The sequence below is a fragment of the Cystoisospora suis genome (genome assembly GCF_002600585.1).
Source record: "Cystoisospora suis strain Wien I chromosome Unknown contig_597, whole genome shotgun sequence".
Taxonomy (NCBI): Eukaryota; Apicomplexa; class Conoidasida; order Eucoccidiorida; family Sarcocystidae; genus Cystoisospora; species Cystoisospora suis.
In genome coordinates this window covers 3,009-28,740 of record NW_027153398.1, presented here as the reverse complement: position 1 = coordinate 28,740, position 25,732 = coordinate 3,009, and the positions used below count along the sequence as shown (strand labels likewise).

The 25,732-nt window shown below is 46.6% G+C and overlaps 3 protein-coding genes across 3 annotated transcripts in view; 1 reads left to right on the top strand and 2 right to left on the bottom strand.

Annotated features, from left to right (window-relative positions):
- The window catches only part of CSUI_001496 (bromodomain-containing protein), a gene marked incomplete at its 3' end in the record, with an annotated part of 7,111 nt that extends 325 nt beyond the window's left edge, over positions 1–6,786 (bottom strand). The window contains exons 1-3 of the mRNA XM_068061702.1: positions 4,675–6,786; positions 2,044–3,511; positions 941–1,078 (exon numbers count right to left, since the gene is read on the bottom strand). Of these exons, the coding sequence (XP_067926324.1) occupies positions 941–1,078; positions 2,044–3,511; positions 4,675–5,234 (2,166 nt within the window). The 5' untranslated portion in view covers positions 5,235–6,786. The remainder of the gene's footprint in view (positions 1–940; positions 1,079–2,043; positions 3,512–4,674) is intronic.
- A 3,003-nt stretch (positions 6,787–9,789) lies between these two features.
- CSUI_001495 (cell differentiation protein rcd1) lies at positions 9,790–17,958 on the top strand. The gene is made up of 5 exons (XM_068061701.1): positions 9,790–11,450; positions 12,351–12,466; positions 13,557–13,759; positions 14,904–15,136; positions 15,918–17,958. The coding sequence occupies exons 1-5, from the start codon at positions 11,086–11,088 to the stop codon at positions 16,051–16,053; spliced, it is 1,053 nt and encodes a 350-aa protein (XP_067926323.1). The 5' UTR covers positions 9,790–11,085; the 3' UTR covers positions 16,054–17,958.
- Positions 17,959–19,947: 1,989 nt separating this feature from the next.
- The window catches only part of CSUI_001494 (uncharacterized protein), an 8,508-nt gene continuing 2,723 nt past the window's right edge, over positions 19,948–25,732 (bottom strand). The window contains exons 4-7 of the mRNA XM_068061700.1: positions 25,291–25,728; positions 23,728–24,075; positions 22,526–22,756; positions 19,948–21,838 (exon numbers count right to left, since the gene is read on the bottom strand). Coding sequence (XP_067926322.1) covers positions 21,590–21,838; positions 22,526–22,756; positions 23,728–24,075; positions 25,291–25,728 — 1,266 coding nt within the window. The 3' untranslated portion in view covers positions 19,948–21,589. The remainder of the gene's footprint in view (positions 21,839–22,525; positions 22,757–23,727; positions 24,076–25,290; positions 25,729–25,732) is intronic.

Here is a 25,732-nt window from a genome sequence, read left to right as displayed (position 1 = left end):
GATAGATAGATAGATAAGGAGAAAGATAAGTAGATAATGAATAGACAAAGAGGTAGAGAGACATATGGATCGAGAGTATACACCTCTGTATTCTGATGGTTTGATGTCTCACGTAGTAAGGGGGCTACAGTTATGAGTGCATATTCTCCACATGAACAAACCTTTCTGTGTATCCATCGATCTATCTTTCTATCTAACTCGCTTATCACCTTTCATGTGACCGTTTGAACAGGTATAAAAAGTGTCTTGGGAGCACCGGTATCAGCAAGAAAAAGGAAGGAGACAGACCCAACAGAACAGAGGAAGAAACTGCGCATTTTCCTTGAGGAAGAAGAAAAGACGAAATAACGATATAATGCAGTTCTTTTAGAAAAGCCTCGAAGCAACAGAGAGTACCTCGCAAAACAAAGACTAGTATATACACATACAGAGACACACATAAGACGGGTCTGTATACATGTAGGTATCTGTGTACACCTAAGCGGATGAACTAGGACCACGTTACACACTGTAATATAGAAACAAGTAGGTAGAAGAACGATGGTAGAGCTGCAGAAGATAAGAAATGGAGATGATCTACCTCCATCAACTTTTTTCTCCCGTGTCAACAGACATACAAGCGCAGCATCATCATCATCCTCGTCCGACGCCTCTCTTCCCTACACTATCTATCTATACACCTATCTTCTATCCATCAACAAGAACCGACCATACACTTCCACACCGCTATCCCCCTCTCTCTTATACAAAGAGACAAGCTATGGAAATCTGTTCACACGTATATACTCTTCGCCGCTATGCACCTATCTATCTATCTATTCTCTAGCCATCCTATCTACGTATCTATCATATGGAGAACATACATATAGATCCAAGGAGACCTCGTTTTTCTTCTTCTTCACTCCTCCTCTGTGAGTCTGTGGTTGCATGCCTTGCTTACCCATATAGTGCCGTAGTCCATAGGGCGACTGATGATCTTCATGTAGTTCTCCTTCACAGCCTGAGGAAGCTCAGCAGAGGCTAACACGGGTGTACTAAAGAGATACCCATAGCGATCACATTTCAACGGCCGAAGCATCTGAAAGAAAAAACAGAAAGACAGAAAGAAAGAGTGAGAAGGAAAGAAAGAGTGAGAAAGATAGGACTCTCACGAACAGCGGCGAACAAAGATGTCATACATCCCTCTTCTGGATTGCGACGACTTCTCTACTTAGATGGAAACTTCTTCTTCTTCTCATCTGCTCTTGCCGCGTGTACATCACGTTAAAGCAAGGAACAAAGAGAGTTGGGAACGAAGTTAGCCGAGAAACGGCCCAAGTCCGTTAGAGAAGTTCACGTTCTCTTTTCTAGAGAAATGAAGAGCGGTATAGAGACATTTCTCCTCTGCTTCCGGTAAGTAAGAAGAGTGAAGACACGAAAAGATAGTAGCGAGGAGGTAAGAAGTACAGAGTTTGTTGCATGTAGGATGAAGAGCCACTGCAACCCTCTCCCCCTGATGGACATGGGGGATGAACATAGACAAGGATTCATCCCTCTGCATGCAAGATATTCAAGTAGAGGACTAGAGTAGAAACCATCGACAATATACCAGGACCCATCTCTGATAGAATCTCAATGAACAACAGAAGCAGTCATAGCCGGAGAAGTAAGACAAGCATCTGATTCGTCACAGCGCTCCGCTCTCCCCCCCTCTCCTCCCTCTCTCCATCAACCCACTGTAGACCTCCAACCTCAACAGGACGGAAAAAAGACTATCACGGGGCCAATGGGATGCCCAGACAAACAACTCAGATGAAAATGATAGACTGCCGAACTCAAACAAACTCTACAACCAAAAGCATTTACTAGTCAAACTCGACCATAATCCCCCCTCCTTCTACAGACAGAGGAAGATGAATGATCTATCTACCTCTCTCTCTGCCTTTAACCAATTTATCTTCTATCTGTCTATCTATCTGACCTATCTATCCATCGATCTATCTATCTCTGCACATCTAGATATAGATATACAGAGAGAGAGAATGTTCCTTTGACTTGACTTACATAATCTTTACAGTAAATTTGCCATGTCTTATTCGGTCCAACAGGTGTTGAGATGGCACTACCTCCCCCGACCACCCCCGTACCTCCACCTGCTCGAGAGACGTCTGTCTCCCCTGAAGGAAAGGCACAGGAGAGATCAGCTGAATCTGCCTGAGGATGAGGCTGTGAGGGATTGCCTATCATCTCTCCCCCCTTCGATCCATGTATGAGAGGATCTTCAACTTTGGATCTTCCCGCTTCATGATTGACAGAAGTCTGTTGAAGAGATGGCGATAGAGACTGATGCTGTTGATCTTTTGCTTCTTCTCTTGATTGGCCTTCTCTTCCCAGGGGAGGCAAAGAAGGAGGTTTCGTCTTCTCTCCCTCTCCCTCGACGGGGAGGGTCTCTGAGGAAGACGCAGAAGAAGAAATAGAAGGAAGAGACGGAGGTTGGTAAGATTCGTTCTCTTTCTTTAATGGAAGAGACGGGAGAAAAGAAGAAGAAGATGGAGAAGTAGTAGTAGCAGTAGTAGCTGTCGTCGATACGGGTAGACTACTGCGAAGTGAGATACCTGAAGGTGTTGTTGTCGTTGTTGGAGATCCTAGATGATCTTTTCCAGGTGTCTCTACACCTGACACACTCTCGGGAAGAGATACAGAGACAGCTGGAGAGACCGAAGATGTAGACGACGAAGAAGAATCTTGAAGTGAAGAGAATGAAGAAGAGCCTTTTACTGCAGGTTTGGTATCTGTCATAATGACACTAGATCCAGAGGAAGTTGTTGCAGGAGGGGAATCGGAAGGGCCACTTGAAGGAATGCTTATAACGGTACTCGCACTACCCCCTGGGTGGAGATGCTCGGCCACTGAGAAAGGAGAAGAAGATGAAAGAGAGAAAGAGCTTCTCTCGGGATGATCGACAACTACAGCAGGAGAAGAAGAAGAAGATGGCTGGTCTCCTCCCCCTCCTACCGCTTTGTTGGTTATAGATGCACTGGTAGTGTTAGAGGTGCAAGAAAGTGTTTGTGAAGGTGGAATTGAAGAGGAAGAGGAAGAAGAAGCTCTCCGTCCTACCGAACCCCGAGAGCTAGAGGAAGAAGAGGAAGAAAGACTGTCACTAGATGATAAAGAAAGAGATTCTCCTTTGTTAACTGCAGAAGCGTGAGAATGGGCAGAAGAAGAGGAAGAAGGAAGAGAAGCTGTATCCGTTAGATGAAGAGAAGAAGAGGAAGACGAAGAAGAGGAAGCTTTACGAGCTTTTCTATCTTTACTAGAAGAAGATTTGGCTGAAGATGAATGACCAGAAGCTCCACCGCCATCAGCTAATCGCCCTGTCCCCGAATTAAACATATCGACAAAGGCTTTGATTACTTTACTTGACTTGTTCGAATCTCTTAAGTGTCTCCTCCATTCTTCTATAAACTTCTCTTCAGATTTCCAGCACAAAGAAAGAACGAAGTCCCCTGAAGGATTACCCGGTCGATTGAATCTACAGAACAAACAAACAGGCAAGAAACAGCGAGACAGGGGGGTGAACGAGCAGAGAGACAGGGACCTGAGGGAGAGAGGGAGACAAGGAGGAGGGGGGGCAGGAGTAGTTACCATTAAGAAGAACAACCTTACTGTGAAGGGCATCGACAGCAGTAGTCGTGTATTTTCTTCATTATCATGTTGAAGGCAAGTCTTCATCCATTCACTTCAGATGAGGAAAAAAGAAGGATGCATTTTCTCTCCCCCTGTTTCCTATAGATATGTTTCACTATTACAGAGATACACAAGAAACGGAAGAGAGTCTCTATGGCCTATACATGTAAAATACATGTATAGGTAGATGTCTCTTATGTGTGTGTAGCTGTGAATGAATCTCTACCCGTGTACACTGCTAGGTAGGAGCATACGCTTGAGATGATAGACACTGTAAGGGAGTGAGCGAACTCCCAAAGGAAGCTCTTGTCCCCTGCTAGACGACATAGGAATGGACTGCATCTTGGTATATCTACATACACATAGGGGCAGATCTGTAGAGGACACTTTGAAGGCAGGTAAACAAACACTCAGAAGAGAGAGGGAGGAGGCGGAGAAGTTGGAGAAGATGGCGTGAAGAAGACGAAGAAGTTCCTATGAGAGGAATCTATCTTCTTCTTTTTCTTTCGCAGTGAAAGATAACAGATAAAGCATATGGTGCGAAACTGTATGTGAGACGTTGCAAACTGGATGACGGGAAGAAGGGAGGTCGTCTTCTGGTTGAATGACAAAAAATATACGAATACACACACCCGTTATGTATCTCTATATAGACGTGAAGTGCAGACATGCTTATCATTCTCTCTATGTGGACAGGGTGAATCTACTTGAAAGCATTTCCTTCGATACGATACAAATGCGCTTCTATCCCCTCATCCACCCACGTGAAACAGGATCTACTTGGATGGAATTTCTATAGACAGTCAAGACATTCGCGCTGTCCTTCTTCTTCGTCTTCATGTAGCAGGACGCGATCATTATCCTGATCGTTCATTTCTTTCCCTTTGTCTACCACAGAGGCAACGGCTACTTTCTGAAAAGACACCCTCCCTCCCCCTAGACATCTTAACATAACACAAGGAAGGCATCGATGCCGTGTAGATAGAATGAGAGGCTTTGTGCCCTTACAGTCGACAGTTGGAGAAGATCAGCATCATATCTTTAAGAAAGTCGTCTTCGACAGCATATTGATTTGTATGGAGTTTCTCTTCCATAGTTGCGAGATCCATAGGATGCTGTATAAGGTCATAATAGGTAGGGCACTCCATTGCTACCACGTCAACCGGCTCAAGAAAAAGATGAAATTGCCGGCATTTCCGACATGCTTCGATAATCCCCGCAAGCTTTCTCTTTAAATGACGTGGTAGCACAGGGGGCTGGTGAGCCCCGACCGTTGTCGATGAACTTCCTGCATGCCCAACAGGAGGGCTGGTATGACTATGAGTCGTACCCCCTCCGCTACCTCCTAGAGAAGGACTTGTTGCAGAGGAGGGATCTGAGGGGAAGGTAGACGAGGGAATGGATCTTAGAGAAGGCTGGAGAGTCTCTACATCTTCATGAGATGATGAAGGTAGGGTGCTCATAGTAGTAGTAGGAGGAGGAGCAGAGGAGGAGACAGCTGGAGGGGGGGGGTTACCTACCCCTCCTAGGGTAGGAGTGATAGAGGCTTTGCCACTTTCTGTCGGCATGGCTAGGTGGGATTAGGTGAGAGCAAACAAAAGACGAGGAAGAGAGAGTAGTGTGGAATGGCAGGAGGTAAAGAAGGAGTTTGCTGGGGAAAAAGAGAGAGATGGATGAACAAGAGAGACAAGAAGAAGAAAAGAAGACAGGGAGTACAAATGGGTCAGTCTGTTGATGTGGAGTTGCGGGAGAAGGAGAAATAGAGGACTGGAAAAGAAGAAAAAGAAACAAAAGTGAAGAGAGGCTCAGATGTGGAAAAAGTTGTCCTATCTATCTCGGGAAGAGGGCCAAGAAGGAGAGTACTTCAGGTGTATGTAGGTCCACTGGGTAATGAGTACACCTCCTTCATCCGGCTGAAAAGACATCGTCGGGCTTCATTTCCGTCAAGTGTTGAAGACGATACAAGATAGAAAGCCGAAACAGGAGAGATGTCTCCTGTTCTAAAACGATAAAAAAGAGACAGCGAGTGGATCACTCGCTGCCGCGTCTTTCCCAGATGTAGATTACACTGGGATGTGTAAGGAAATGATGAGGCTGAAAGGAGGGCGACTAGAAAAGCTACGACAGTCTCACGCCCCTTTGAAGGTAGGACGGCAGAGAAGGCGACGACCGTCGGGGGAAGGGCGGGTACTTGTACACTGAAGAGTGATGTGCGGACCACATCACTGTCGAAAGGAATGAGGAAGAAAGTCGCTACCTTGTGGAAGGGAAGAATGAAAAGACTCAGGCTTTCTGAGTATCCGCTGACTCCTCGGTGTGTCTTGGATGCCTGCCTGCGAGGCTGAAGGCAGGAAACTGCACGAGAGATCATGACGTTTTTCATGGGTGTGTGAAGTGGAAAGCGACCCCAGTTGACGAGTGAGACAAAGAACGCAGTCTACATATCCGGTTGGGGACTACAAAGGCGGAAAGAGGAAAGAAACTTTTCTCCACTCGGCAATACTTGCTCAGCAGTTACGGAGTGACGTAAGCTTTAACGTGCGAAAGAAACGGGTCTGTTTGACACCTTCTCCCGTCCAGTGTAAGACAAGCCACTACGGGGCTACAGATGAGGCGCGGTGTAGAAAAGGGAGTCTTCGTAGAAGGTTCCTACGCTGGTGATCTACCACTGTAATTTGGCGTCGATCAGCTCTCTGGGAACGGGAGACGGCTGATGACGGGGCACATATCGGAACAGAAGGAAGAGGAGAAAAACGGACTGGAGACAACGTGTAGGAACGCAGCAAGAAGGAAAGAGACGAAACAAGCTGAACGCCAAGGATATTTCCTCTTCACTTTCTGGCGTTGAGTTCGATGCAAAATGCGCTAGCATACGCGCCCCGATCGCCTCGGGAGTATCTTGAGATTGAAAGGCAAAGGCACATGCTGGCGTTCTCTCCCTTACTGTCTCATCAGGAAGAATGATATAGTACGGATAGATCGGCAACCAACAAGGGGAACGGCAACGAGGAAGGATGGTACACGAGAACCTATAGTCCGGAGAAGAACCCAGAAAGACCGGATTCGCACGGGCGAAGAAAGATGTCCCCCAGCCCGACAGTAAGACGAAAGAAGGTACCTGGGATGTGTCTCTACACCAAGGGAAAAGCGATGAAACGAGGGAGGAGAGGGACGGAGAAAGGAACGAATCTCTCCCGTTGCTTCGACCCTTGTTGAAATACATGCATGGCCCAAGCACGCATGCAGCCCTTCTCTTCACACTCGGAAGTTTTTCTTGGGCACTGGGATTGTTAGCCTTTGGTTGAATCCGGAGGAATCGAGCTACAGAATGTGATGAAGACAGACTTTCTTGCCTCCTTACACCCGCCGAAATACGGCTTTCTTCCCCACCGCCGACCAGCTATAGGGCCCTAACGCCGGATTGACACATCAGGGTAGCTATCTAGTCTGTATTGAGCCAGAGGTCGAGTGTTCGTAAGGAAACGGTTAGCTAACAGGTAAATTAGCCTCTAATGGGATTACTCCTACTGGGGCAAGCATCCTATTATGGTGCTGGTGCGTCGGAACCTGAAGACAGTGATTCCAGCACCGGCCTAGTACGGGTGGCTGACTCGACGTCACCGCTGTTTGTGTGCTTTAGTGGACTCCTAGGTATTCGTTTAGCGGAGCACGCGCAGGCGCGCCCTTCTTACCGATCTATATGCGGCTCCTCGTTGTCGCCGAATCTCTCGATAATAACTGTTTTTTCCTCCTTGTCTGCTCCTGTCATCACTCTGTTGCAATCAAAGAAGTGTGCCCGCAAGTTCGTTGGGTCGTAACGCAGGTAGGCTTCCGGCGTGCTGTTCAATGATTCTAAGAGCTTCCGCCGCCTGTCACCGAGTCTTCAGGCTTCTACGTATGTCGTAGAAAAAACTATCCCTCTCTACAGTCAGTCCGATGGCACGGGCAGAGCAGTAGTTCTTTTTTCTGTGAAGTGGCACGGCAGCATCCGAGATATGAGGAACTAACTTGGTCTGAGCTAATGACGTACGAGTTTCAGAGAGGGGCAGTCGCTGGCGGGGTTGTGTCCGCCGAAGAGACGAAATACCGAAGAGCCCACGTGGGGACGCGGTGCAAAGGAATGCTCTTGATTATTTGTGTTGCCCGCGATGCGAAGCATTCTTCTATGAAAGGAGTGTTGTGGCTGCCAATCATAGACGGAGTTTTGTTGCTGCCAACCATAGACGAAGAGAAAGCAGTTTGCATCTCGCGGATGCAGCTGAAGTGCGCCGGGCCAACTATATACTTCATCCTTCCTTCATCTGTGACAGGTAAGGGCGCGCATGTGCATCGGCCGTTGAAGACCTTTGATCGGACACCACAGGAGTACTAGTGCCAGCATTAGTTGAGGAAGGACAACGACACTCGAAATGCATGCCTGGACAAAAGCGTCTTGACAAGAGTGATAACTGTGCTGCGCGTGCAAATGAAAGGACAGGAGCGCTGCTTTGATCGCAGCTGAGGGTCAACTAGGCACGGTAGCCTACGAAAGCGTGACGAAGGCACGATATAGTACATATTTTGATCTTCGGGGAATCTTATCACTTCCCTCCCCAATCAGTGCCATGGCGACTATCGTTGCCATTCTCTTGACTGCAACCCTACCACACAGAGACACCGGTACCACTCTGGTAAAGCGTAACTGCCGCACGTGGGAGGGCAACGGCCCAGACTTCAGACATCCTGCGTCCCGGTAAACAGAAGCACCTGAGTCATAAAGACCCTCTGGATTCTAACTGATTGAAAGTTACCCAAGAAGAACGCACAAGAAGGTCAAACTCTACATCAGCCAGCAATCGACATCGCCTTTTACGCGACCAGTAATGAAACCTCGCTGAAGCCCACACCACTGAAGTTCCATTGTTGACCATTTCCTCTCCTTCGGTCTAAGCACTCTAGTAGCGAGAGCCGTTGGTCTCCCCCCGTCCAAGGTTATCTTGTTGAGATACGCGGCACCCAGCCCGGGAGTACGCGCATCACAATCCACAATGAAAGTCTGACCCACTTGCGGGTGGGCCGTTCGAGTCCTTCGAATTAGGGCAGCCTGAACAGCATTGAACGCTTCCTCTCCCTTCTGGCATTCCATTGAAACAAAGCAGAATTTGTCATACGCCATTCCAGGGACTCCGCTAGGCAAGCGAAGTCTCTACTGAGCCTCCTGAAATAGCTTTCTAAAATTCAAGAAACTTCGCACTCCCTTAGCCACTGACCTTGGAAACTTCCTACCGGGTTTGGCGGGGCGTACTCCCTCCGAAGAAAGTGGAAACCCTAGGCACGCCGTTTCCTTTTGACACAGACGAGGCGTCTCGGGATTCAGCTGAAGATTGCCTTCACGGACGCGATGGAAGAACGCCTCAAGACGGATTATATGTCCTTAAAGTGAGTTACTGTATGTGATAGCATCGTCCAGAGAAGCAGGTGCCCAAACCGAGTTCATACTTGCAGCTAGGAGGCGATCTACCGTTCTCCTGTATTGCGGGAGCACCTGCTGGTCCAAATGGCATTCCTTTCCATTCCCATAATCCTTCAAGGGTTACAGGAATGAACCCTAACATTCGGGGATCTGAAGGTCCCTGAGGTCCCCGCCTAACCCCAGAAGTCTGCGTCCAAGTCTCTGGTGTTGTGTCCTGCAGAACCGCCTTGTTCACACTGCGTGTCTATGACTTTCTCCTCTGCCTTGGCCGCCAAAGCGCATCACTTAGCCTCCCCGCCAGGTTACAGTGGCTTTGCTGACGGTCCGCTCCGCTACCGTCGTCACTTGCTGAGAACTGCCCACGAATCCCACTCTCAGGAGTGTGAATACACAGGTTCTGATGCGTGGGTTACCCAAATACTTAGGTCGTTCATGTGCGAGTCGACAAGCTCGCTTTAGCCCACGCAGTCCAGTTCGTGCAAGCAGAGTCAATCACAAGGCTTCACGAAGGCTTCTGATGCGATGATTCTCCGTAGCACAGAACAAAACTGTTTGAGGCACGCCTGGCGTGCTAGGCCGCCTTCTCGGCGTGTATTCGGGCCGGGCTCTTGCTGGCATGCGAGCGTGGCCGGGTCGTCCTCCATGGGAAAGCTCGCTTCAAATAGGAGAATCCTTCTATCCGGAAACTCCTGCAGGCCTCTTCATCAGACTGTGTACTCCCAGCTGCGTTGTCCTGTCTAAAGATTCCGTTTTCAGTCTGCCCTGCCGCCGCAGAGCTGCTCCAGTGCAGACTCGCCTTAAGCTGTGTCACACGGTGCCTGCATCTGTCCGTTCTCTCTGGAGCGATACCTGCTCTATTCCTTTCAGAATTTGGACAGTTTATGCAGTTTTAACCTGTTGTGTTCGTGTCCGTCGCATTTTGCTTTCGAGCTGTGAAATTCTGTACGCTCCAAAGCACTCAACTCCTGGGGGTTTGGGGCGGGCTGCCCCACCCCATATGTCTAGTCAATCTTTATCTGTTCCGTGATTTCTCCTAACTCTGTCGTCTCTTCGTGCCATTGTGAAGCAAGCTTATGTCGCTGGTTGTGTTGCCGCGGTTAATGTAGTGCTGGCTGACTGTTAGCGTCCCTCGTGTGTTTACCGGAGAATCAAGGGCGTCTGCCGATTCACAAGTAGACTCAGGTGTACATACACGTGAACGGAGTTCCGTTGTCTGGGGTGACGGTCAGCAGGGCGGGATTCTGTTTCTGATAATCAGTTCAATCCCCCTCCGCCAAGTTTTTGCTCTCGGTCCTTCCCGAACCTCCTGAAGCCCTTTCCTTCGTTCAGCTTCCGGCATCCGTCGTCATCTTTGAAGAACAGGTTTTCCTGCCGCCCCACTCTTTACCGACGCTCACCAGAGTGGACGCAGACTACTTCTCTTCCTTTCGGCATTTCCTTTTTTCCGTTGGTATTTGCAGCCGCCCTCTCGCCGCTCTGCATCGTTCCGTTCAGTCGTAGTCGTTGTTCGTGGGAGTCTCGTCCACTCTATTTATCTTGTTTGCCTTCGCTTCTTGAAAGAAAGCAACGGATGAACACTTCTTTGCGAGCTACCGGGGCCAAGAGGCGTGATTTGCACGCGTTCTTGCTTCGTCTCCCAACTACTTGAATTCTTTCTCATCCTCTCCCCAGAGAAAAGTGCCCGCAGAGGGAAGCTGCTCAAGCTTTGGTGTGGGACCGTCTCCTTTACAACTTCCCTTACTATATTCCTCTCTTTGTCAACGGTTCATTCCCCGGTTTTGTGTTTACCGTCTCTCTGTGTTGCTTCCTGCCGTCATTCTCATCTCCTCGTTCTCGCGGTCTTAACAAGTACCAGCTACATTCCTCTCGGCCTGTTTCATCTGTTCCGTGCCTCCTTTCTAGTCCTGTCTTTGCTTGAGCGTCGCTCTGTATCATCTCTTCTTTCTTCCTTTCTGTAGCTCGCCGATATGTTAGGCCCTGCGGCGACAGCTGGGGGGGCAGCTGTGGGGGTAGCGACAGTAGGGGTGGGAGCACTAGGTGCTCAGCCATCTACTGAAGGAGTTTTAGCAGTTCAGAATCCTTCCGCCCACCATCCATCGGGTTCGATGCCGTCGACTTCTCAGGCTCTTGTAACTCCTTTGACTATACCGTTACCACAGTCAGACAAAGATTACATCTGTCAGCTTCTTCTTGATCTAAGTGTGTTGGAGAAACGTGAAGCGGCATTAGCTGATCTATCGAAGAGAAGAGAGCAGTTTCCTGACTTGGCACCACTTCTATGGCACAGCTTCGGTACCATCGCTGCGATTCTCCAGGAAATCATCTCGATCTAGTAAGTCTATTGATAATGAGAATCTATTGATCAACTCGAAAGGGGGGGCTGACCCAAGTCTTCTGCTCATCTTGCTCTTCTTTCTTTCCGAGGTCGTCTCCGTACCTACCTAGGTCTCATCCATTCTTCTCCCCCCCTCGTCTTCGGAAACGCATGTAGTGAAGGAAGCTTCATGGTGATGATCTACTCAACTCGTCATCATGCTCGTAGTGTCAAAGTCATTTCTTGGATAGAGAAAAGTCTATTTCTTGTCTCAAACCCTTCTGCCTCTTCTCAAATATGTATGGAGACCCCTCTGTACAAATTGGTCTATCGATTTATCTACATGGCAGTTGACGCCTCTCAATTCAAGATCATCTTTACTCTTAGAGATTCACAGAGCACAGGGGGGGTGATGTGACATCCATCATACGGGTCGTATAGTAGTGGGGTTCTTCACATATGCTTCGCGAGGAGGACACACCGTCTGTCTCTGAATAGGTTCCTTCGTACCTTGACGGCGAAGTAGAAGGCGTAGACGCGAAACAGTCGGCAGGGGAGATAGCACCTGTGATGGTATATCATGCTTTCAGTCCTATACTTGGGGATGGCGACGAGGTAAAACAACTCATCTGCATTTTTCTATGGGAAGACTTTCCTTCTTAGCTGTCTTATACTTCCTTCTTCTCCAAGAGTCTGTCTCTTCTTCTGTCTCACACTCACATACAGGAGACGTACACACACACACCCATGAAGTAAACAGACCCTGTCTCTCTCTTTCTTTTTCTCTCGGTTTCTCACTTTCATCTCCATCATCATTCTCTTTTCTCCGTAATGTCATCCTTTTGTGTGAGTTTTCTTTCTCTTCATTTCTCTTCACCTTCTTGTTTTGTTTCTTCTCTCTCTGTCTTTGTGTTGCAGTCCCTGCTTATCACCACCGACGCTCTCAGCCGCCGCGTCGAATCGCGTCTGTAATTCCCTTGCTCTTCTTCAGTGCGTCGCTTCTCATCCTGATACACGACAGGCGTTTCTTAATGGTATGGCGAAGATTCTTTCTTTCCTGCTTATCTCCTTTCCTTCTTTCTCTGATTTCTCCTTCTTTCCTTTTCATTCCTCCTTGTCTGTTTTGTGAGGTCTTCCCAGTTAATGAAGCAAGATGACCGCGTCTTACAGGAGGGGAACTGGTTTGAAGGGAAAGAGACAGTCACTGCGGACTTTCGTTCTTTCTTTCTAGGGGATGCTCTTGCTTTTGTTCCTTTAGTTTGTGGCTGATGAGTTTGATAGCTTTTCCATGAGTAGTCCACGTACGTACTACCCACTTATACGTTGTCCTTCTCTAGGTGAAAGCTCTTGATAGAAGGCCATGAGATGGAAGCAGAAGTTTTTTTCTGAAAAGAAGGAGAAATCCTCGAAGAGGCAACCAGACAGAGGGATAAGATATAGAATATTTACACCTCAACGCTCCTGTGTCCTTTGCCTATGTATGTCTACATATGTGTACATCTCCGCATAGGTGTACATCTCCTTGCAGAGTTGAAGGTGTTGGTCTGTATCACTTTCTAGTTTCATGCATGCGTGATGTTATGCGTATGTGCATCACATTCTTTCACGATGGCGGTCGATGCTTCTAAATAGACACAGGAGAGTTACCTCATTACCCGTCAGTGCCTTTCTTTCGTTCTTCCTCATTTGAAGAAGAAGATCTTGGAGGAGAGCCAGCAAAGGAAATGACGATGAGATGTAACTTTTCTAAGTGTATGTACACGAAAATGTAGTGTACATACAGCTGGAGTGAAGCTGCCATCCTTGGACTTCCTGGTGGTGTATGTCTTTTATGTACGTGAGAATTCTCCGCGTATTATCACGGTTGTGAATATGGAGAACTAGAAAGATATAACACTCCTATTCAAAAGTCTATCAGATCCTTTCTTTCTTGCCTTTTCGTCTACTTTTTGCACATCTGTCTCTCGTTCTCTTCTATCTTTCTTTCTCCCTCCCTCCATCTAATCCACTTCGACTTCTCCCTACAACGTTCACATGCCGACATATCTCTGCTTCCTACTTTTTGGCGTGTTTCATTTTCTTTCTTTCTTCTTTCTTTCTTTTTGATCTCTTCTTTTCTTTCAGCTCACATTCCTCTTTTCTTATATCCTTTCTTGAATACGGTTTCAAAGACAAGACCTCTGGAGTATCTGCGCTTAACATCTCTAGGCGTCATTGGCGCACTCGTGAAGATCGACGATCCTGAGGTGATCAACTTCCTCCTGCAGACTGAGATCATACCGTTGTGTCTCCGTATTATGGAGACAGGCTCAGAGCTCTCGAAAACGGTAAGAAGAAGACGAAGACGAAGAGAGGAAGAACAGAAACAAGTCAAAGACAGGGGGCAGATAGAGCAGTGATAGATAGATAGATAGGTAGATAGAGAGATAGACAGATAGTCAAAATTAGTTAGATAGATAAAATAGGTGTTTCGGAAGGAGTATAAGGCAATAAAAAAATAGCTTCTATCTATGTATACTTGCGATAGTATGATGAAACGAGAGGACACAAGAGGAAACCGAAGGTAGTGGAAGAGAGAAAGATCAGAAGATAAACAACATGTAGATATTGTCTCATACACATTCCAGCCTTTTTTTTTAGTAGGGTTTATGGCTTCTAGTATACCTAGATCTCCTCTATCTATCTATCTATCTATCCCGTTAGACAAGCATGTAAGCAGCGACTCTGTATGAGCGCTAGTAAGAGTTTCCTGATAAATGGGAGTTTCTGTTTTTCATGTGTAAGAAAGATCCAAGAGTTTTCTTATTCTCTCTCTTTCATTATGGTAGTGGACCGACATAGCATACGGATCGTCAAGTCTCTGATCGCGCTTTAGAGAACGTCATAGATAGCTAGTAGTGAGTCTTTAGTGTCTTGTCAGGAGGTGTATACAACGACTTCACCAGTCTTTTTCCATCTCTTTTTTTCTTTTCTTTTCTTCTCTTCTAGACAGAGGGATAGATGGAGTAGAAAGGAGTCTCTCTCTTCCTCAGCAGATTCACAGAGAGGGAAGATCAGTCATAAGAGATCTCGACAGGGAGGAAGAAGGTTTTTCTTCGCATCTATGTAACAAAGTCTTTACATCTAGTTGTTTGTATCTCTTTCTTGGAGTTGAAAAGCATAAGACATCTGCTCTTCACTCCTACTGTCGTCCACCGCTACGACGGAAGAGAATGGTTTCTGTTCGACTCTTCCTCTGACTACGATCGACCTCCCTGAGAAGTTTCTTCTTCCTCTTAAGTGAGAGAGATATCTTCTCACTTCTCTTATTGCCTAGTATGTGACGGGGTTGAGTTTGTTGTCATATATTAAGATATGCTTGTGATGGATCTGTCTCCTTTCTCTTCATGAAAGCGTTCCCGCACCTCTTCCTTTGATCATCAGCATTTCCATTGCTCTTTCTCTTTTCTTCTCTTATGATATGTGCTCTAGGTAGCGACGTTTATCGTTCAGAAGATTCTCTTGGATGACGTTGGGCTCTCTTACATTTGCGCTACGGCTGAGAGATTCTATGCAGTCAGCACTGTATTATGTAATATGGTTACAGCCCTAGCCGAATGCCCCCCTGCTCGTCTTCTCAAGCACGTCATTCGGTGCTACCTCCGTCTAACCGATAATAACCGAGCGAGAGAGGCTTTAAAACAATGTCTTCCTGATGCTCTTAAGTAAGTGTTCCAACAGACTTTACAGGAGTCTATCGGGGGAAGATAGTAAGCAAGTAGAGAACACAAGAGGCGGGGAGAGAAAGGCGGTAAGGATAGGTAGGACGGCTACTCCCCGGCGCGAAGGAAGACTATCGAACGTCATTCATTCTCAAAGTGTATGAGCTCATCTTGCGTTTCAGTGGGACGTATTGTGGCTATATACAGTAAGATGGATACTCGGTTTCTTTCCTTCTTGGATCCTGTTCGTCTTCATGACTATAGAGGGATTGGTCTTGTCTCTTGGCTTGACAGGAGATCAGGGCCTTTAAAGGATTTGTTGTCTTCTCTAAGAGCGCGGGGGGGACGGATGCATGGGATGTACGCACGGACATCTTGAAAGTATACATACAGAGATCTCATGTATCTTAGTCATCACGTACGATCGGGGTGTTAGTTTTTAATACTTTCAGATATGTATTCGCGCATGCCTGGAGTGTTGGACCTCTGGTAAGAGAGTATAGAACTCTTCTTGTCTATGTAACCTGTCTGAGACTCTACGGAGACGAGCTGTCGGTTCTTCTGGGGGGGTTCGGTGATTCAGTGGGAATCTCTGCTGTATATATCGTTCGTAGACCGTCACGGATACGAAGCCTCAATCGGCAAATTCTTTTCAGCTTTCAATACAGCAGGAGCGCTGCGTATATGTTGTCCTTGCATATCATACGTATGTACGTTGATATACCCATTGTTGATCTCGCCGACGAATACTCTCCTTTCCTCGTGTATCTTGTTCTCTACGCAGAGATGCGACCTTTCATGCAGCACTCCAAGATGAGCCTTTAACAAAGAAGTGGCTTCTTCAACTCCTTCAAGCCGTGGCTCCTAGTGAGGCTCAGTCACTGGCTGCCATGATTCAACAGCAACAGTCACAGCAATAGTTCCAGGAGAAGGAGCTGAAACCGCTATATTAGACGATTCAAGTAAATAGAACGTCGATCTCCGTTTGCATGCCTGGATGCATGCATGCGAAGATTGACTTTCTATCTTCATACCGGTGTATCTGCCGCCCTCGACACACTACTCAAGAAGTCTTACTTCAGCAGGTGCTAGGTTTGTACAGACTTAAAGAAAACCGAACGCTCCACGCCTTTGTTTCGCATGCTCTTGACACTTTGCGAGGGGGTAGATACTTAAGCAAGTGAGAGGCTGGTAAACTAAGGTTCACGTCGTTTTTCTGTGGACAAGGTATGTTTCTTAGACATATCCTGGATCTAACCATGTCCGCAGAGATAGCTAGACGTGGGGTGTGTACAACGCCAGTCAGAGCGTGCCGTCTTCGATGGCGATGGACTAGGCTCCTAAGCTTCTGTAACCTCCCGTCTACCTCTTCAAAGAGAAAGAAACGAATGAATAGAAAAAGAATGGACAGAAGAAGAGGCTTGTAAGGGGGGGGAGAGAGATGCTTGGATGTCAGGGATCGAATGACTGTTTGAATGAATGATTATCCGAATAGCTAGCTAGATACCTAGCTAGCTAACCAGCCGACGTGTAGTAAGTAGCTTTCCAAGTAAGATAGAAAGAATGACTCTTGTGATGAAACTTTTGTGTTTCTGTATGTTGAAAAGATTTTATAGGACGTGTACAGAGCTTGTTGTTTTCATCGTGGTCACTGCATGCATTGAGAGAAAGAAATGATGCGCTGTTGTAACGAGGCAGTGTTACCTTGCCAGTACATAGGGAATTCGTCAGTTGTAGATCATGCATAGAAGGAGGGTGAAGGAGAGAGAGAGCAATGGGTTGCGAGCTCCCACGTTGTTTTTGGGAGGGCGTTCCATCCTCCGAGAGAATGAGTGTCCTCCTCGTCTTCTTTGATCTATTCTCTACGAGGACGGAGGCCCTACTTTACTGTCAAATGGCATTTGCCGAGAGCGGAGAAAGAAAGAGGGGAGATACCGATACTTACTACTCACTGCAGGAAGGGTTGGCTAGCTTCTGTTGGATCGATGCGCGCCGGCCGGAGCCAAAAGGCAATCAGTTGACTGCTTCTCAGGTAGATGTTATCTTTCTCATGTAATTGAGAGCTTGTTGAAGCTAGATAACGGAAACAGAGACAGAAATGAGAAATGGCTTTTTGGTTCTGATCCTTCATTCTACTTCCCGTCGACTCCTTTCTTTCGTGTGAGCTCACTCTCCATATCGCATTTAGATTGAGACTGTGTGTACGGAGGCACCCGCTGTTAGGGATTTGTCACGATCCTTGAGGTCGAGGAAGATCAGGCTGCTGCTGCTGCACAACACATCCGTCAGAGAATCCTTCATGGTGCTTCTCTGATGTGATGTGGGGCTCCGTATGTGAGGAGACTAGCTTAGCTGTCAGCTGGTTTCAACCATGTCAGTGAAGCCTAAACGCGTCGATTAGCTGACAGCGCTGTGCTACGTATGTCTGGGGAGTAGAGAGCCGCCAAGGGATTCGGGGAGGGGGGAGATTTCAATCAGTCAATCAAAAATAGAGAGTTTGAGAGATTTCGGAAGCGTTCCCTCCAGTCGTCTTTCTGCGCGTCCTGGGTAGGTTCGCAAACAAGACATCTTCTCAGCATGCCGGGTCTTCCTCGTCGGATCTTACCTTGCCTGTCTGAAGTGAAAGGAGTTTGGGATAAAGCTAACGACCTTTGCAGCAATGCTGATGGTGATGATGATGTATGTCAACGGTGTATGGATCCATCTGTTTTTCCTGTATGGCACCGGGAGGCTCGAAGGGACGACATGCCTCTCCCCCTTCCTCCCTGAAAGCGCTACTGTGTCGATTTTCAACAGATTCTCTCACTGTTTACGTATTCTTGGCAGCGGTGACTTTGAAGGTCGTTACCATTTTTTGTGAACCAAAGACAGTTAGTAAGAAGATAAGGAACTTCTCTTTCTCATATTCATTCTTTCGTCACGGCGTAGCGCTGTGAGCGGCGACGGTCGAACAATAGAACGAATGAACTAGCGTTTTACTAGTAGAAAAACAACTCCCTGACCCTCTTAAACGATGCGCAAAGAAAAACTTTTCGACTGTGTGCTTTCTGAAACATAAGACCACAGAGCTTTCTTCCGCTGAGGTGGAAGAAAGCTCTGTGGTCTGCTACTGCCTGGAAACCCGTACGGCTTAGCACATAATCATCAGCGGCCTCTCGTCTGCTCGGAAGTGCTTGCACTGCGACTGAAGACGAGACTGGTAAGCCACCGCTGAAGGGGAATTTGTGGACTAGCTTCGCGCCGATGGTGGGTAGAGGTCCTCCTTGGTAACAGATCCCTGTCGGAGACTAGTGAATATTGTAGAAGATACGTGTCTAGCAGAAGCACACCCCAGAGAGAAGCACGCGGCTTTCTTTCTTCCGAGCTGCTGAGACACACAGTGGCACTTCGTACACAGAAGGGGTCAGAACATGACTACGTACTTTACTCGCGTACCACTCCACCTGATCGCTTCACGGCAAAAGCTTGCTTGCACTGCATCAAAGGCGGCTGGCTCGCAAAGACCCATCTGGGTGGTGACCTGCATGAGTTCTCCAGTCAACTGATGTTTCATGGGAGTTCTAACAAGTCGACAAAAACCGTTTCACACTTGCACCAGTGGCGGGAAGTTTTCCGTATGCAGAGAACAACAGCAAAGCCAGCCGCGATGAAATGCTTGTACGTTTCCGAACCAGCACCACGGACAAGGAAACGTATCGAATCGCAGTTCAGTCTGGCGACGATACTCAATAAAACTTCCGGTGACCGATGCAACACCACTTTGGCATGGCAGCTTCTTGAGTTGAAACGTCCATGCATGTGCGTTCTGTCGAAGTCTGTCCTCCGGCCATAGAAATGTCAGACCATTCAGCACCGTCGAGGGCTGTGACCCGGAAAGCCAACCGGCAAACGACGCAGGCGTGCACTGTCAGTCCGCCGATAGGAATGATGACAGCTACTACTCCCAGAAAACTCGTCTGAGGAACTGCGAAATAGAGAAGACATAAAGTTTGACACACTCATAAGTGAAAGTACGGGCACCGAGGATCGAACTCGGGATNNTAGCCACTAGACCATGCCCGCGTTATTCAGAAGGAAAGGGGACCAGGGAAGACAGACACGTGGATTAGCTGTGAAGTCGAGGTGCACAGTCCTGCGAAGATTTCAACAAGAAAGCTTGTATCCGTCAACAGAAGATGGTCGATGCTCCAGCGCTCGTCTTTGAATGGAAGTTGAAACTCAGAGACAGGTGTCGTCTGAAGGTCTGCTGCTGCTGGGAGGAAGTGGGAACTTTAGGGAGTGAGCAGCTGGTAAGTGGCGTGAACTTCGATGTTTCCGATTTTTTACTGCTGTGCACCGCCATGAACCGTCTGCCGATGTTGCTTGTGACAGGGAACAGCGTTGTGTGGAAGCATCACCCTAAAGGTGTGGTGCCTAGGGTTTACTTTCCCGACTATTGCGTCAAACGTCCTTGGTACTCACAGTACTGGCAGTACCAGCTAGAAGACTTCATCGCGTCAGCACTGCAGGGTTTCCTCAATGAAGCCGCTGGGGCGGCCGGTCCCCAGCTAAGAATTTTGCTGCGGGTATGATTCCATCTGTTTACAGCAGGCAACTACATAGCTCTCTTTAAGGGAGGAGGACATATAAAGACAACCGCCACGTGACTTAAACACGTCTGTTTTCTTCTAGAGAACGAAAAGAGGACTCTTTGCATCTTAATTTCTGAGAACAACGGGGGGGGGGGCGAGAAGCATGCCCAGGGATCTTCATTCCCTTAGTCTTCACGGCTTCCTTGCATTAGCAGTATCCACCTGTACACTATCTTTTTGTCCGCCTTCTCGTACGTTTTACCTTTGAAGAGGTAGGTTCAGATCCACCGACAGCCTTCGTGCCCAGTTGAAGGCCTCGAGTCCTCGTATCACCGAAAAACAGACTCTGATATCAACTTGTCTTTCAAGTTTTCTCAAAAAATCTCTTGATCCTCCACTTTCCATTCATAGCAAAAAACACAACATTCTCGCACGAGAATGTTATAGACAGTCTGCCTTGGAACTTCTTCTATACACCACCACTGCATCAGACTCCGTCAGCACCAAGGCCACGATCATGTCATCATCATATGCGCGTCAGAAGCAAAGGAGCTATAGCCTACACGTGGACACCGAGTGCATGCACTGTGTACTAAACAACTGAGAATGATTGGGATAGTCTACACAAGATTACCTCAGTGCGAGTCCACAAGTAGACAGAGAAAAGAAAACGTTCATTCGCTTCGCCCTCTCTCCTCTCTCTTCATTTTTCATAGCTTCTCGGGGCATTCCGTCAGTGTCTTTCTCTTCGAACCTGACGGCCACGTCTTTATTTACCATCAGAGATAGAAACACACTCATATGAAACCATGAGTCAAGTAGCCCTGCCGTCATGAAGTTCCGCTCCCTCAGTCCTTGTCTACCTCTCCTCTTATTTTTACGAACCGCACAAGTTCTTCACACCTGCCTGAGGTCGAAGAAGAAGTGAGAAGGAGCGAGCTGAGAAACTCTCATTAAACCTAGCTACTCTTCTTTCATGCAATGACATTCTAGGACTTGTTTGGAAAAAACCGATCTGTAGAAGATGACTGTTTAAGCGAGAAAGAAAAAGACACAGGAAAACAATGAATGAAAAGAAATAGCCACAGAAATGAGATCTACTTGCATACATACACACAGATATACATGCATGCGTCCATTGCTGGGAATTTCGGATGCATGAAGACGTAGGGGTGAATACGTAAGCATGTGTAGATATGTATGTACGCATGCATGTGAATATGAATACGTATGTATGTATATGCGTGTATGCGGGGTCTCGTCCTCGTGATGGTCTTGACAAAAAAAGAGAGAAAAGAAAACTAAGAAAGAAAAAAACAGGGAGGAAGAAAATGAATAATGGACAAGGACGTAACATGGTTGCATGCATGCAAAGACAAAAGAACAGATAGAAAAAACCTCTTTCTGTAAGGACTGAAGAAGTCACCTCAAAAATGACTCTTCTTCAATTCCTGTCTCGCGCCAGATCAAAAGACTTCCCTCCATCCCCCTCTACATATAGGCAATTCTCTCGGATACAGAGAAAACGCGTTTTTTTCTTTCTCTATCTCTCTCGATGCTTAGCATAGAGAGAAGAAGAGAAGCCCATGATAAAGAGAGATAAAAGCATTCTCTTTCACTCATTTTCTGTAAGTCCTTTTTGCCTCTTTTCTTGTCGGTCTCCTCCTTCTGTTTGACAACCTGGCCCCCCCTTTCACGATCTCCTCTAACTCAGCAGCTTGCTTCTCCTGCATGTGGACCTTTCATATACCAACACCTAATCAGTCTACACATAGAGCTCTCAACTCCATCGTTCCATGGATAGACAAATGAGATGTAGACTTTCTTTGTAACGCGGGGAAGAAATCTGCATCTCTTCTTTGATACAGTCGCATGTAGACGTGCTTTAGGACAGCGAGAAGTCTTCATCTCCTGTTTCTCTCAGGCCTTCTTTTCCTTCGTTCAAGGCAGCGATGTAGGCAGATAGAGGTTGCTGGAGAGTACTAAGAGTAGAGCAGAGTGTTTTATACTGTTGAAGGGTCTTCAGGTATGGAAACTCGGTAGACACAGAAGATAGACACTGGCTCACTGAGATAAGGAACTCCTTCAGCTGATGGCTAGCTTGGAGCGCTATACGCTTCTGCTCTCGAGATAGCTGTCCAAAAAGAAAGAAGAAAAGCAACAGACACACACACAAACCAAAAACGAGAGAAGAAGACACAGAGATAGTAAAGCATCAAACAGAGAAAGAGAAAGAAAGAAAAAGAAGACGAAGAAAGATGAAGAATTACAGACTCCCGGCGTCTCCATGACATACAGAGATACACGTGCGTATCTACATACCTACAGACCTTTCTATCTATCCATGAAAGTCCTTAAACATCCATATAGATGTATGAAGACCGATAAGTTTATGACTGCATTACGTGGCTCATACATAGAAATGATACACCTGTAGAATACACAGGTAAAACACACGACAATCCAACGAAACCAAAGGAACCGTACCTACACAGATGTCTATCCCTACCATCGTTAGGTGTCTATACAGATATCTAGGAGAGAGAAGAAACATGTAGATATATCTCTCTTCTTATCTTCTCTTTTTCTCTCTTCCTATTCTCTTCATACAAAAGATCTCTCTCAATCGAGAGATGTATCAACACAGGGGTGAACAAGCTCTTCATTCTTTCTGTCAATCGATTCTATTCTTCTTCTCTCAAAAAAGCACGTCGTTGTTTCTCTATCTTTCTCTTCTTTCTCTTTACTACTACCATTACTAGGATCCCTTCTCTTTCTCTTTCAAGTTCTTTCCCTTGTGTCTATCTCTCTCTAGACTTACGCGTGAATGCATGAGACAGTCACTGGGTGTATCATAGCATGGTAGATGCCCCTGAGTAAGGTGGAAGTTAAAGACCTTCAAGAAGGTTGAAGACGACGTGTCACTCTCATCATTCATCAGCCAAGCGTCAAAGAGCCAGGCTAAAATCAAGGCGAGAATTCCCTCGCTCAACCCAAACTCGTTTGTCGAACTCGAGAATGAAGAAGAAGAAGATGATGAAATTCGCCGGTCCTATCAACGAACACACATAAAGAGACAACAGGACATCTACATATATACAGAGGGAGAGAGATCTTATACACATACAAACACAACACACACGTGGAGAGAGGAAGGCCTCCGTGGAGAGAAAAAGGATCTACACCTAGAGAGGTAGATATCCACAGATATGTGGATAGAGAGATAGATACAGAGGAGACATCGAGAAGAAGGAGAGGGATGAACGGGTTTCCTTTCTTTTCTTTCGTGTGAAAGAAAGAAAGAAGAAAAGAGATGCATGAGAAGAAGAAGAGGCAAAGCTCTTAGAAAGAGAGAGGCAACAAAGAAAAGAAGAAGAAAAGTGTGTTCTGGAAGGAGAGAAAGAGCAGCCCAACCCAGACAGAAGAAGAAGAAGCATGTCTCTCTACGGCGAAGTGAAAAGAACAGAGAAACGGATGGATCATAACACCTAACATAGTGGACCTCCGCCTAGCAATTCCAAACACGAAGACACCATAGGAGAACTTTCCGTAACGAGGGTCTACGTACGTATGAATGAATATGTATGTATGTATAAATATATCTATATATATCCACATATGAGTGACTGCGTCTATATGTTACATGTGTACGCGCAGACCGGCGTTGCATCGTGTACATGGAGCAGCACCTGTACATGCTTCCATCCAACCATCCCTATTCCCCCACACAAAAGAAAAAGCACACGTGTAGGATGCCTACAGAACCATACCGAAATATCTTACATGGACCCGAACATGTCTACTGACTTGACGAACCCCCTAGATACTTCCAGACATACAGCCACACATAGAGACCTACACTGAGACACGCAACGAAACACATATAAAGACATAAGACCTTATCTTTCTTCTCACACCGTAGAGAAGAGAATCTCACCTCCCCAGATCCTATAGACCCATAGAGAAATGAAGTCAATTCTCTGCATATGTAAATACATAAGAGAAGAAAACGTTTCTTCTTACTATATAGAGCTGCATGTAGGCTTGAATCAAGACTCTTGGATGCTGGCGTCGATGTAAGACCATCCAAGCTGGCCACAGAGCTGCGGCAATGGTCGATTGTTCTGAGCATCGATTCTCTCCCCCTCCGACAGTCCACTGCACTTGCTGAAGCATCTCTTCTATACTATGGGATAGAAGAACTGCAGGAAAGACTTCTCCGTCGTCTTCATCTTCGTCTTCTGCTAGAGTATAAAGAGCGTCTTGCACCTTTTCTCTCACATACGCATGTAGAAGAAGAAGATACTCAGGCATATTCGCAAGTTGTGCTTGACGTAAGGTCGAATCCGGAAAGGTTAAAAGATCATCTAGCTGGATAGAGAACATCACAAAGACATTCACAGAAGAAGAAAGAACAAAGTTAAGAAAAAAAGAGATAGATAGAAAGAAAGAAGTAGAAAGAAAGATAGTTCTGCAGGTGAGATTTTGAAGCCTGTGTTCGAAGGAAGGGAAGGAGAGAAAGGTCAGAAGACTCTCTCACAGACGAGGGACAATCGAGGTTTGTAGACTGATACCTTTCTATTCTCGCTTTGAAAAGAAAGAAAGAAACCCCAGAGACAGAGAGGAAGAGAAGGAGAAAAGGCAGTTGGATCCATACATAGAAGATCTGCTCGGGGCACATATCCAACTAAGGAAGCGAAGCTGTACACATAGACGTGATGAGTATGAAAGACATGCATCTGTTGAAGACACACAAGGGAAGAGATTCTCAGCTGACAAGGGGAGGGCGAGTGAATTGTGTCTATTTCTCTTCGTGTATGTGACGCATCCATTTTCTGTCTCTATACCATACATTGCTCCCTTCTTAGGAGTGAGAATCAGTCAGTCTCTCCATGGGTTAAGACTAACACATGGAGAGAGACCGGTTGCCTACAAGAAGAAGAGAAACAACAGTCAGATGAAGAGCTTCAGGAGCACGTCTTCATCGTAGACACTCTTCTGTTGGATGGATGATGCAGATGATAGAGAGAGGAGCAGTAACACAGGAGACATGAGACAAGTAGACATGCTAGCTAGACTGTGAAACGGCTAACAGAGGGCGGCACCCAGCATGAGCTAGTGGACTGTAGACACGTCCATGTGCATGGGATGATGTCTCTTTGATCTTTCTTTCCTCCTAGAAAGATTCACCTTGATTTGTCTACCTGAGACTGACTATACAGTTCCTACACGTACAAGTATATAAGGTGATGTATGTACGCATAGAGAGATAATACCTCTCTGCATAACCTTCTCAGTACAGGTGCATGGTGTATATACGCCATTCATCCATGAATACACTCCTTTTCCCTTACACAAGTGTCATCGCATGTAGAAACAGATCACTGTCCCGCATCTAGATACACCAACATACTTCTTCAGCTCTCTATGCATCTATCTCCCTATCTCGATATTCATACTCAATCCTCTATCACCCTTCCACTTCGTCTACTTCGTCCTCTTTTCGCTTGCCTTCTTTCCCCTTGATCTTCCTTCTTCTTCCCCCCCCCCNNCCCCCCCCCCCCTTCCTTCGCTTCTTCTTCTTACCCCTAGAGCTAGGATCTTCTGATTCTCAAAGAGCTTCGATGCACTAAGAGCGAAACATAAGTAACTTCCGCATGCAGCCTCGACAAGTCTACGTGAAGCTCCTTCTCCTCTTCTTCTCCCAGTCGTATTAGCTCCTCTTGTGTGTAGAAGAAGATCGTCTTCGTCATTTAGTCTCGAAGAAGCTGCTTCTCCAAGATGGCTATCACTTCCTAGGAACCACGCGGATGATGCATGACGTTGAAATCTATCGTCACCTAGCAGATGCTCTTCTGCTAGAAGCTTTAGAGCTGTGACTGAGGGGAAGAATGTAGACACTGTCCCTTCTTGAACTTGACGACTAGCTCGCCATTGAGCTGTCACTACAGACAAAAGCTCGCTACGGGAATAAACACAAGCTTGAAGCTTCATCATAAGAATCAAAAGATTATCGAAGATCTCCTAA